Source organism: Nematostella vectensis, chromosome 3 (genome assembly GCF_932526225.1).
Source record: "Nematostella vectensis chromosome 3, jaNemVect1.1, whole genome shotgun sequence".
Taxonomy (NCBI): Eukaryota; Metazoa; Cnidaria; class Anthozoa; order Actiniaria; family Edwardsiidae; genus Nematostella; species Nematostella vectensis.
The window spans coordinates 15,171,604-15,184,409 of NC_064036.1; the positions used below are offsets into that span (position 1 = coordinate 15,171,604).

General features: G+C 38.2%; 1 protein-coding gene and 1 long non-coding RNA gene across 3 annotated transcripts; one reads left to right on the top strand and one right to left on the bottom strand.

Moving 5' to 3' along the window:
• Positions 1 to 3,561: 3,561 nt before the first annotated feature.
• LOC125561161 lies at positions 3,562 to 8,468 on the bottom strand. Its single transcript, XR_007307171.1, has 2 exons — positions 8,023 to 8,468; positions 3,562 to 4,418 (listed from the first exon to the last, which is right to left on the bottom strand). It is a non-coding gene; the product is annotated as an uncharacterized LOC125561161 (long non-coding RNA).
• Positions 8,469 to 8,574: 106 nt separating this feature from the next.
• On the top strand, positions 8,575 to 12,731 carry LOC5522165 (fibrillin-1). Of its 2 annotated transcripts, none has more exons than XM_048724593.1 (4): positions 8,575 to 8,824; positions 8,903 to 9,061; positions 10,309 to 11,991; positions 12,510 to 12,731. In XM_048724593.1, the coding sequence occupies exons 2-4, from the start codon at positions 8,938 to 8,940 to the stop codon at positions 12,587 to 12,589; spliced, it is 1,887 nt and encodes a 628-aa protein (XP_048580550.1). In that variant the 5' UTR covers positions 8,575 to 8,824; positions 8,903 to 8,937; the 3' UTR covers positions 12,590 to 12,731. The 2 variants fall into 2 exon arrangements, with proteins under 2 accessions (XP_048580550.1, XP_001642042.3); XM_001641992.3 differs by having other exon boundaries at positions 8,918 to 9,061.
• Positions 12,732 to 12,806: the final 75 nt, after the last annotated feature.

Genomic DNA, 12,806 nt, shown 5'->3' on the forward strand with positions numbered 1-12,806 from the left:
GGGGGGGGGGGGGGGTTAAGGGCCGCGGCCCCCCCTTGTGTACCTAGACCTGAGAGTCAACATAGAATATTTTATAGTTTTGTACGAAGCTTTTAAGCTCCAATATTGCAGCAGTGTGTTAGCAATAAAACTAGTAAAGGAAAGTTCTTTATCTGGTATCTCAGTTTCTAAGTTTATTGTGCCCGTTCGAGACGAATGCCATATGATGATATATATACACATATAATGATAATAGTAATAAATCCGCATTTAGCTCTGGTGTAGTGTTTTTGGCGCTGTTGCCCGCATGCGCCATGGTTCTCCGTGTTAGGACATTGTCACCGCGAGACTGGATCCGACTTGCTCGACTATGGATACGAATTGCGCGACTCTGGATACGACTTGCGCGACTCTTGATCCGACTTGCGTGACTCTTGATCCGACTTGCGTGATCCGACTTGCGTAACATCACATCACAAAAAAGGTGCTCGCATAAAATAGTGTGCTCTTATGCTTTTCACGATTCGCCAATATTATTTTGCTTGTACACATAGCGAAGCTGGAGGTACTTATTATAAATGACATAGGGTCACTGGTGGTAAAACTGCAAGAGTTTTTATGTTGGCAAAGAGCACGGATGCTCAAAGTGTTTTAGGGGATGGTCTCTTCCTTGATACGATTCCTTGTAGCATGGCTAGACATAGACTCCAAGTAACCGCTGTGAGGTAAAATGAGCGACACAGCGGCGACTACTTGGAGACTAGGCTAGACATGGCTTTGTGGACGATCTTGCCCAGCGCACCTATTCGACGTCAATGGCAAAGCCCGCTAAGCATAAGGCAATTGTGGGTGCAGGTCGTTATCACATATTATTTCTAAAAAAAGTTATTACATTTGCCGTTATACATTTTTTACATTTTGCGTTGAAAGTTATTACATTTCGCGTTAAGATTACACTTTGCGTTGAAAGTTATTACATTTCGCGTTAAGATTACATTTTGCGGCGTAACACTCGCGTCCTTGATCTAAACCTTACATAGACTCGACGCTTCTGATTATACCGTCTAGGTTAGATCCATAAAAAAACCCCGAATATATTATGCTTCGTAATAGTACTTTATATACACCGAGTTCAAATAACATCAAATGGCCAAAGTAATGCCTTATTTACCACAGGTAGCCCAGGCAATGGTTGCTTGTCGTAGCTCGGAATTCGGCTGTTCTGAGATCGGTCGAGTAAAGCGTTTTTTTTTTGTGTGAAATGTTGTCAATAAAATTGCCTTAGAACTTAGAACATGCCTTGTTGTTGTCAAATTCACGTGTAATAAACGATTTGGGGGGGTTTTCTCAACGGAATTTATGACTTCTCTCTCCCTTCTTTCTTTAGTGGGGAGAGAGAAGTCATAAATTCCGTTGAGAACCCCCCCCCCCCCCCCCCCCCCCCCAAATCGTTTATTACACGTGAATTTGGCAACAACAAGGCCTGTTCTAAGTTCTAAGGCAATTTTATTGACAACATTTCACACACAAAAAAAAAAACGCTTTACTCGACCGATCTCAGAACAGCCGAATTCGAGCTACGGCAAGCAACCTGCCTGGGCTACCTGTGTATTTACTAGGACACTTGCTTAAGCTAGTTTCGATTTCCAATCCGCTTCTGTGAGCCCTGATGCCCCCAGAATCTCGTTGTGGGTCCTATGAGGCTAAGCGACGACAGGAAATAGATCCATGTAAAGCCTAATAAAATGGGGAAGGACACTCTGCTTTATAGTTTGGCATTTAGAGAAATTTCCTCAATAACTATTGCACCATTTAATCAAATTATTGCACCATCTGAAGCAATACTTATCGACCGGGGGTTCCCCAAAATGCTTTTTTTTTTTCAGCAAACCACCGAGCTCGGAGTACTCAAATTATTCACACTCAACCCAATTTCTTGATTTCCCTTATCTCAGAAATTATATATTTTTCGGTGCTAGAACAGCTGCTTTTACTCGCAGCCGCTCTGAACTCTCTGGCACCGCATGGTAATCAACCACGAAAAGCCAAATATTTCTTACATAATCAGCTCTCTTGGCTTATTTTATTGCAAGTCTCTAATAATTATGCCTTCTAAAAAGCTAATATATAGATTTAGGCACTGCCTAAAAGGGGAGCCAGTATGACTTTTTTCAGCATAAACTTGTGTATAACCCCCCTTCCCTGCACTTTCATTATGCATCATGTTCAACCACCCACAAAAACGGCACCATATGTAAAACATATAAAGATTGCATGTTCTATAAATACTGCAATTATTATTATGGTACTTGCACCGGCAAAAAATGATGGCGTGCAATTAAAAAAATCCTACTCACATGGTTTTGGATAACCATCTATTTTTCATATCTGCTATTGATCAAAAATTTCTCACTCTAGAAGCAAGTAAAATGTAAAGCTGTTTTTGTAGAATACAGGAGAAAACATGGTAAACCAGGGAAATATAGGGAAATACAGGAAAATAAAGGAGAAGATATGAAAATTAATTAGAATACTAATGATATAATACCATTATGATACACTATAATATGGTAACATGAAGTAGTCACTCAAAATACTCTGCAGATGCTAGCTTGTAGTTTTGCTGGAGTTTTAGTGGAATTTTGTGCAAAATGCATGCTTATTCGGCAAAATAATTGAATTATGAGGATTCCAGCTATATTCTTCGTTGTATATCTACAGGATAAATAGTATTTGAGCCAAAATTTGCAGTTACTTCTAGGGGCATTGAGGTAAACAAGTAAAGAGTTTTGAAACCCTGTTTCGTTGAGCGATTTTATTTTTTTTGGCAGATTTATAATACTGTTTTCTATACAGGAAAGGTCAAACACATTTTGCTCCAAGAAGAAAAATGGCTTTGCGATAAAACTTGCCATGTGTGTAGTAGAGCTAATAAGAAAGAGACAAGCGGAAGTTTTTTTTCCAAAATTCAATAATACAAATGCATGATGTTTTCTGGTATTTTGATTTTTTTTAATTGCTCTATTTCCCCCGCAAAAAAAATTGTTTAAAAAATCCTGCTAGATTCTTTGCTTCATCATAGTAATCGAATATTGCTAAAAAAAATTCTTTTTATCATCAAAAGCGTAGGTAAAAAACACAAATAGAGTGACACACGGACAGGATACACGCTATTTGATTCAATTAACACCTTCAGCTGTCAATCTCATCAATCACCTTTTTCCAAACTGTTCTTTAGTATCTATTCTTTTTACAACTGTAGTCAGTTTTGATCAATTCCATGGCAGTTCAATTTTATAACAAGCCCAAAATACCCCAAAATAGCCGGTGCTAGTACCTTAAAAGTGTCCTCCCAATCCTCCTAGGGAATACCTAGAACAAATATGTTTTTTGTTATAGGTAAAAAAAAACTATTTATTGACATTACTAAGGATATCATTAACTAAACTATACTTGATAGACAACTGATACAGCAAAATTAGCAAAATAAATTTATGCTTTGATTAACAGGGAAAGCTTTCAGGTGAGAAGGGGGGTCATATTTATTTTAAAATGAGGATCAATTAAAGCTCCTCACAAAAAAACTGTGTGCTATTTTATTCTCTTAAAAATTAAAAACAATAAACAAATACATATCAAATTCCTATACATCAAGTATATCAGCAAATCACACTATCATAGTGGATTTGATGTAAAAGTACTCATTCCCTGCCTGTACTGTCCCAATTCCTTTTACTTCTTTAAATTACTTTACTTAACTTGCAAAGATAGGGCTTTATCATTTTCTTATTCTTGTGTAAGTTTTACAGTAAGTAATTCGAATATTGGAAAAACAATCTTTATTAACTTTCTCTATTGTGCTTTAGAATGTAACTTTGCTAAGGGTGGATTAAAAGCACTCCTTTAAAAAACTTCTGAGTACATTATTATACAGTTAAGAACCACATATAAGAAGCTAGAATAAACCTGTTAACCTAAAATTATCAAATTAGAATCCTTTTTATAAATCATCTATTTAGCCTTTATTTGAAATAGGTTGAAATAGGGAAATTGATTTCTAAATAGTTTTAAATATGATCATATAGGAGACCTGTTTTTGTTTTTGTATGATTACTTACTACCTCAATTACTTTACCATGAGTCATTGTAATAGCAAGAGACTATTTATAATAGTCTAAATGTCACTAACCACACATTATACAAGAACCTGTCAGGCTAACTTGGAAAAAAAATAGGTTTTTTGCTTTTATAACTCTTGTTCATTTTTTAGAACAGTTTTTCCATTAAAATAGTATCTTACTTTTTGTTACATTATATGTGTTTATTTTTGGTGACCTACATTAAATACCAATGCCTTATATATACATCCTGCCCTGGGTCATGCCTCTTAGCCAGCAGCTTGTCTCAGCTTGATTTCAGAATCTCTGGCTGAGATTAACCTGAAGAAGTTTGGAGAAAAGCATTTAAGAAAAAACTGGTAATTTCCTTATGATACAAATATTATACCACAAAAACCTAATTCATAAAACCTAAAACTAAAAATAGGATACAAATATTATACCACAAAAACCTAATTCATAAAACCTAAAACTAAAAATAGTCCCAACTAAAATTTTCTAAAATGATACCCATTACAGAAAATGAACATATGAACTTTGCTGTCTCATAAAGCTCTATGATCTGATGAGCCAGAGGTTGAAAGAGCTTTTATAGGAGAAGCTGCAGAGGGAAAAAACATTGCTTTTGAGCAAATTGCTCATCCACAAAAAAGCTGTCTTGGTTTCTATGAAACATGAATTTTACTTATGGATCACATTATATTGTGACATGAGAAAAAAAAAAGTTTTTTAACCCATTGACTCCTGGCTTTTTTGGAGCTGAATTTACAAAAAAAACAGACTGAAAACAGATACCTCCCCCCCTATTCTGAGTTTTATACAGCCCGTCAAAGTCAAACACAGCTGCACCTAGTCAGCGGTATCCAAGCTTTTCAACAGTGCTTTGCGGTCCCCACTTTTAATCCCTCGTCGATGTGCTGAAGCCAGCACAAGTTGATGGTTGCTTGTATTTTTCATCAAAAATACAGCTATGAGCATATTAGGAGAGTGTCTCAGGACATCATGAAGTCTTTTGGGGCATAATTGAGTGCTTTGCTTATGGATATTTGCAAGCAAAGGTGGATTCATGATGATTTTTTCTTGTTTGGCTTTGCCCGGATGAGAAAATAATTTTCTAATGAATCACCACAGCTCTCCTAAATGGTGTCTTTTCTGAAACCAAATTGATTGCAAAATTGTTTACACTGCTATTCTGGGTCTGTATGACCTGGAATTGATTCGTTTGGCTTCGGGGTGAAAAGACTTATAAAAAACCATCTGACTTTGGGGAGAGGAGTGTTGACTGGCCCTCCCCTCGTGAATTTTCCCCTGGATCTCCCAGAATGCTTTGCAATACGTAAACTAAGATATTTTTGTGGTTGTTCAATCCTTCAAGGAATGGACATTGTGTTTTGAGGCCAAGGAAATGTACCTGGAGGATCAGAATAAAGGTATCTATTTGTGTCTAGAGCTGTGTTTGCTGATCTCTCTCCCTTGTGTGGTATTTTGAGCGTTTTATTGAGAGGGGTGATTCTGCTTTTCTCTCCTTGTTCGATTTGAGATTTGTCAAAGAACCTGTGCTATTATTTGGCTTAAGAGTAGATGCCAACACCTTGGTTGGATGCATATCTGCAAGACCATTTATCCCTTAGACTGATGCCTGAGTATCTTCATCTTGTTGTGTTTATTTTGAATTTATGAATTTTTTGGGTTGTGGGTACTTCCCAAAGCCGGTACAGGCCGGTTGAGGGGTCAATGTGTTTACCAACACACCCTAAAAATCATGCTTGCCTCACTGCCTGAGAACAATGCCTTTTTCGCAAGCTTAGGTGCATACAACAGTGTAGGCAAATTGTGTTTGATATACAAACAAGCCTCCTCTAAGTTATGGCTGATATTCTAACAGATAATTTTTATGTTAAAACCATTAGGGAAACCACAGGGAGCCCAAATTCTATAAAAATATTTGCCTTTATAAATTCAAAGCAGCAGTGTCAACCCACTTTTGGTACTTTTCCTGTATATTCACCGTCAAAGTAATCTTATCACAAAACCTTGCCTGAATCTGATGTTTTCTTGGGCATTTTTTTCTAAAAAAGCTATGCATATCATCCCTATCAATGAGTCCAGTCATGTCCAAGTAAAAAAATTCTATTTTCTAGGTTAAAGATATTCACTTGCTAGAAATGGCATATATGTGATCCAATCCACTGGTGTATGTCACAGCACAAGTCTAAAAAGGTCTAGTTATTTTGATTAAAATCTAGGGGTGGTTGATTAACCCATTGACTCCTGGCTTTTTTGGAGCTGAATTTACAAAAAACAGACTGAAAACAGATACCTCCCCCCTATTCTGAGTTTTATACAGCCCGTCAAAGTCAAACACAGCTGCACCTAGTCAGCGGTATCCAAGCTTTTCAACAGTGCTTTGCGGTCCCCACTTTTAATCCCTCGTCGATGTGCTGAAGCCAGCACAAGTTGATGGTTGCTTGTATTTTTCATCAAAAATACAGCTATGAGCATATTAGGAGAGTGTCTCAGGACATCATGAAGTCTTTTGGGGCATAACTGAGTGCTTTGCTTATGGATATTTGCAAGCAAAGGTGGATTCATGATGATTTTTTCTTGTTTGGCTTTGCCCGGATGAGAAAATAATTTTCTAATGAATCACCACAGCTCTCCTAAATGGTGTCTTTTCTGAAACCAAATTGATTGCAAAATTGTTTACACTGCTATTCTGGGTCTGTATGACCTGGAATTGATTCGTTTGGCTTCGGGGTGAAAAGACTTATAAAAAACCATCTGACTTTGGGGAGAGGAGTGTTGACTGGCCCTCCCCTCGTGAATTTTCCCCTGGATCTCCCAGAATGCTTTGCAATACGTAAAGATATTTTCGTGGTTGTTCAATCCTTCAAGGAATGGACATTGTGTTTTTTGAGGCCAAGGAAATGTACCTGGAGGATCAGAATAAAGGTATCTATTTGTGTCTTGAGCTGTGTTTGCTGATCTCTCTCCCTTGTGTGGTATTTTGAGTGTTTTATTGAGAGGGGTGATTCTGCTTTTCTCTCCTTGTTCGATTTGAGATTTGTCAAAGAACCTGTGCTATTATTTGGCTTAAGAGTAGATGCCAACACCTTGGTTGGATGCATATCTGCAAGACCATTTATCCCTTAGACTGATGCCTGAGTATCTTCATCTTGTTGTGTTTATTTTGAATTTATGAATTTTTTGGGTTGTGGGTACTTCCCAAAGCCGGTACAGGCCGGTTGAGGGGTCAATGTGTTTAGGTTTGTAAGAAAACATTGAGGTACCCAGGGTTATTGAAAATATTGTAGGTGGTATAAAAACAAGGCATATTGTTTAGGTAATAACAGATTCTCAAGGTCCTAATGTGCACCTTTTTTTAAAACTAAAACAGAATTCTAGAATAGTTGATTTAAATTTCAAGTGTTTATCAAATATATGTTGTTTTTCACAAATTTCTAATACTAAGGGTTTTAGGAGACCAGTTTTCTATTTCTTTCATCAAAGAAAGCTGGAGTTTACCCAAAGTAATTCATTTAAGCCTGAAATCGGATGAAATACAGCAAATATGTGGGGAAAAAAACAAGAGAGCCAATGCGGATGAATACAGAGAATGTATGAACATTCTCACAAAAATTTGGTTTATGATGAGGTCAAAAATCTTGTGAAAGAGTTGACAGCTCTGGCAACTTATATTCAATTCATTCATGAATAGTAGTTATAATTTTCTTACGATAGATGGTAAATGGCAGATTTAGAGATCGAATTTGATAAATACAGCCTAGAATATTTATTCGCTGGGGTAAGTAAGTTACTTAAAGTAAATTAAATTCAACAATGAAAAAGGTGTTCAAAGTTTGAAAACAAAACAACTCCGAAAGATCGTCCCGCTAAGTACTTTTAATACAATACGCAAACTTACCTACGTCTGCCAGGGCAAAGACAAACACATAGGGGCACTTGTCGGAGAAGGTGTCCATAAAATTAGCTTGTTTTTTCTTTCGTCGTCTTGTGGCTTACTTTGACATTTCACTGACCTTGACTCGAGCACAAGACTTGACTCTTCAAAACTTTCAACCATGTTTTTACACAGTCTTTTGCACATAATTAGACAAGTTCATATCCGTGGTTAGCATTCCCACGAAAGATTATTTCAAGCACTTCTTTTTCGACAATTCTTGGCTTTTCTGCAGTCAGTTTTCGTGTGTTTTTGAGAGGGGCAAAAATACTTATCCGCCATGTTGTTTTGCGCGTTCTGGAGGCCTGTGCCGAGGCAGATCGCGGCTGGCTGGATGGATGGATGGATGCTGGATGGCAGCTTGTGACAATGACGTCATTGACCACAAAAACTGAGTCGCCTAGTTATAGACCATTTCTATACCTATGGGGCTCCGCGCTGGCTCCGCTATAAACAAGGCAAATTGATATTTTTAGTTTTTGTAAAAAGGCCCTTGTCAAAACGCCTCAAAAACGTTTCAAAACAAAGCTCTTGTTGACACTAAATATAGAAATGGGGTAATACCCTCGATTTCTTAGAATTCTTGTTTTCCGTGGAGCAACTTGATTGGCTAGAAGTTTCACACAATAATGAGCACAGCTAATGAAAGAACTCGATGTTCGTCGATACAGCAAGCATCACAGTTGTATTTGCTTTCAAAACAGTCTTCGCGAGAAAGTAGAAAGGAAAACGATTTCCAACCGTACTAGCACATAACAGTTTACAGGTAAACATTCTCTCTGAGGACTTTTCAAGCGAGTGAAAACCGTAGAAGCTAAATCTTGCGCTATAACATTGAAAATAACCGCATTGTTTATAGGTATAACAAGAAACTACAAGATGAAGTTACAGCCGATGGAGATTAAAGACATGAAAAAACTGTGCTTTGCAGTGATCGGCGTTATCGTGATCATCGTGGTTATTATAGCAGCGATTCTATCAGCCCATGGCTCACATCCTAACTGTGAGTACAATATTCTGTCTTTCCTTTACTACTTAAGAATAGGTTTAAAACAGGCAGAGACTTTCTATTGAGAATGCTTGATACCGGTGCGTAACGTCTATCACAATTTGCTGTCTCTTGCATTTTCCTAGATTGATAAGAAACGAGTTAGAAATTCAGAGTTCTCAGTAGAACGGGTTCCAATGTAGAAGGAATTACCAACAAAGTATTGAGTAATGACCTCAAGTTGAAAATGAAAATGCATTGTTCGATCGTTTATATGAACATTGCCAATTGGAGAGTTCTTATTTCTACCCCGGCTTATTCGGGCTTATTCCCATAAATAAATAATTGTTTTTTCAGGTCGCCGCTCGCCTCTATAATTTGTGCCGCATTCTTTTTTTATTTTCTATTATTTTCTGTAAAACCGTTAGGGATCATGTAAGCTTTAAATTTCGCCCTTTGGCAACCCATCAGTAGTCTGATCGTATGGAGCCATTTTTCTCACGTGGCTATTGCACGCATTCTCTAATTCCAAAGATCGTGGGCAAACTGTTCTACGTTATTTGCTTAGTGAGTTGTATACGTCTTTACGCTGCAATACACCAAAAACTGGAAATCGACTCTGCCAAATTTTCGTCTTTAATAACAGAGTCTGCCCTGAAGAAGTCTTATTAAAGACGAAAATTTGGCAAAGTCGATTTCCAGTTTTTGGTGTATTGTATTCATTGTTCTGGTACGAGATCGCGACAGTTTGGGCTTTTTGATTCTATTCGTCTTTACGCTGCAGTATAGCTTCAACGCCTTAAATCAAAAAGTGATAAATAATATCTGCCCGCCTGCGGAAGAAATCGCGACCAGAAACGAAATGTTTTTTTATGTAAATCACTGTAGTTATAGGCTAAACCTTATGAAGGGAAAGAAGTTATGTTATTTTTTACACTATTTTGCATGTTACACAATTCGCCTTCCCAGGAAGCTAAATGCCCGGTGTATTAGCTTTGATTTCTATAGTCAAATTCTTACTCGCGCTCTGATTGGTTATACTAGAGTAAAGTTTTTTTAGTAAATCTACAACCACACAATGGCTTCTTTGCCAACTAAAAATGACAGAGAATTATATTCAACCTTCAAAAAGAATTTAACAATAGGATTACAACGAGTGAATTCCACTGTGGAATTCACTTACGATGATAAATTTCTCTATGAAATTGCCAGACTATCAGGCGACATTTAAATTCACCATAAATTGGATTTCTTTTTCACAGCTGCAAAATGTAAAGGCTATAGATACTTCAGCATGCCGACTGACCACAAGGGGTCATTTAAAGGCGATGGTCAAATGTGCAGCGAAACTGATGAATGTTCTGCAGGAAACCACACATGTGACAAAAATGCCAAATGCAACAACACCATCGGCTCGTACCATTGCACATGCAATCCAGGGTTCAGCGGAGATGGAAGAAATTGTACCGACATTGATGAATGTGTAACAGGGAACCACACATGTGACAAGAACGCCAAATGCAACAACATCATTGGCTCGTACCATTGCATGTGCAATCCAGGGTTCAGCAAAGATGGGAGAGAATGTACCGACATTGATGAATGTGTAACAGGGGACCACACATGTGACAAGAACGCCAGATGCAACAACATCATTGGATCGTACCATTGCATGTGCAATCCAGGGTTTAGTGGAGATGGAAGAAATTGTACCGACATTGATGAATGTGTAACTGGGGACCACACATGTGACAAGAACGCCAGATGCGGCAACATCATTGGCTCACACCATTGCATATGCAATCCAGGGTTTAGCGGAGATGGAAAAAATTGTACCGACATTGATGAATGTGTAACTGGGGACCACACATGTGACAAGAACGCCAAATGCAACAACACCATTGGCTCACACCATTGTATGTGCAATCCAGGGTTCAGCGGAGATGGAAGAGAATGTACCGACATTGATGAATGTGTAACTGGGGACCACACATGTGACAAGAATGCCAAATGCAACAACATCATTGGCTCGTACCATTGCACATGCAATCCAGGGTTCAGCGGAGATGGGAGAGAATGTACCGACATTGATGAATGTGTAACTGGGGACCACACATGTGACAAGAACGCCAGATGTAACAACACCATTGGCTCGTACCATTGCACATGCAATCCAGGGTTCAGTGGAGATGGGAGAGAATGTACCGACATTGATGAATGTGTAACAGGGGACCACACATGTGACAAGAACGCCAGATGCAACAACACCATTGGATCGTACCATTGCAGATGCAATCCAGGGTTCAGCGGAGATGGAAGAGAATGTACCGACATTGATGAATGTGTAACTGGGGACCACACATGTGACAAGAACGCCAGATGTAACAACACCATTGGCTCGTACCATTGCACATGCAATCCAGGGTTCAGCGGAGATGGGAGAGAATGTACCGACATGGATGAATGTGTAACTGGGGACCACACATGTGACAAGAACGCCAAATGCAACAACATCATTGGCTCACACCATTGCACATGCAATCCAGGGTTCAGCGGAGATGGGAGAGAATGTATAGACATTGATGAATGTGTAACAGGGGACCACACATGTGACAAGAACGCCAAATGCAACAACATCGTTGGCTCACACCATTGCACATGCAATCCTGGGTTTAGCGGAAATGGGAGAGAATGTACCGACATTGATGAATGTGGAACTGGGGACCACACATGTGACAAAAACGCCAGATGCAACAACACCATTGGCTCATATGATTGCATGTGCATGTCTGGTTTCTATGGTAACAGCACTCGTTGTCGTGATATTGATGAGTGTAAAAAAGAGAAACATCACTGCAGTCCTCATGCGATATGTTATAACACACTTGGGTCGTTTAAATGTTCTTGCAAAGATGGATTTCGTGGTAACGGCGTAACTTGCAATGGTAAGTGATAGATCAATTTGAATAAAATAACGCAAAACACACAATTACAATCAAATAATGATGTTGATTGTGGCATTCTCATCAATCATTTCTTTATATTTATCTTTATTGAAAGTAAAGTAAGGTTTCTGTTTTATGAACGTACATAAACCATCTGTTTCAGAGCCGTCGCAGTGGGTCGGGCACAGGGGCCATGTCCCCCCCACCAATATTATTGGGCATTCTTAAAGTCGTATTTTTTTCAACTTGAATTATGTCGGGATTCATTGTGGTGTTTCCAATAAAATATCCTTATTGTGAGCTGTTAAAATTTATTTTGAATTTTCCAAAAAGTACAGATTATTTATATTCTGAATCACATTACATGTCAGATTTATCGCTATAGACATTCCTGTCTAATGGAAATTATCTTTGTACACAAATATTAGCCGTGGGTTGTTCGAAATTCTAACAAGTTCTCTCTAAGATTGTTCACATGCTAGATTAGAAGAAATAACTCTTGTTTATTTGTGCTGCAGGAGGAAGAACTCTTTCTGCTCCTCATCTCATGACGTTTGTGCTTGGGGCCATAGTGACATTGAGGGCTTGGTCAATCTAGCGTAGTCCAGCACAGCGAATAGGGAGTGACAATCATCGATATCAGAAAGGGGGAGGGAATCAACGTTTTGTTGGAGAACCCCCCTCCTCCGACCATTTAATCTAATAAAAAATGGTTCTGAATAAAAATTATGTAAAAAGTATGTATATATTTTAGTTGAGACTAGTTCAAGTAATTAGGAAAGACGTTGTAAATAACCAAATCATTATTTAACTTT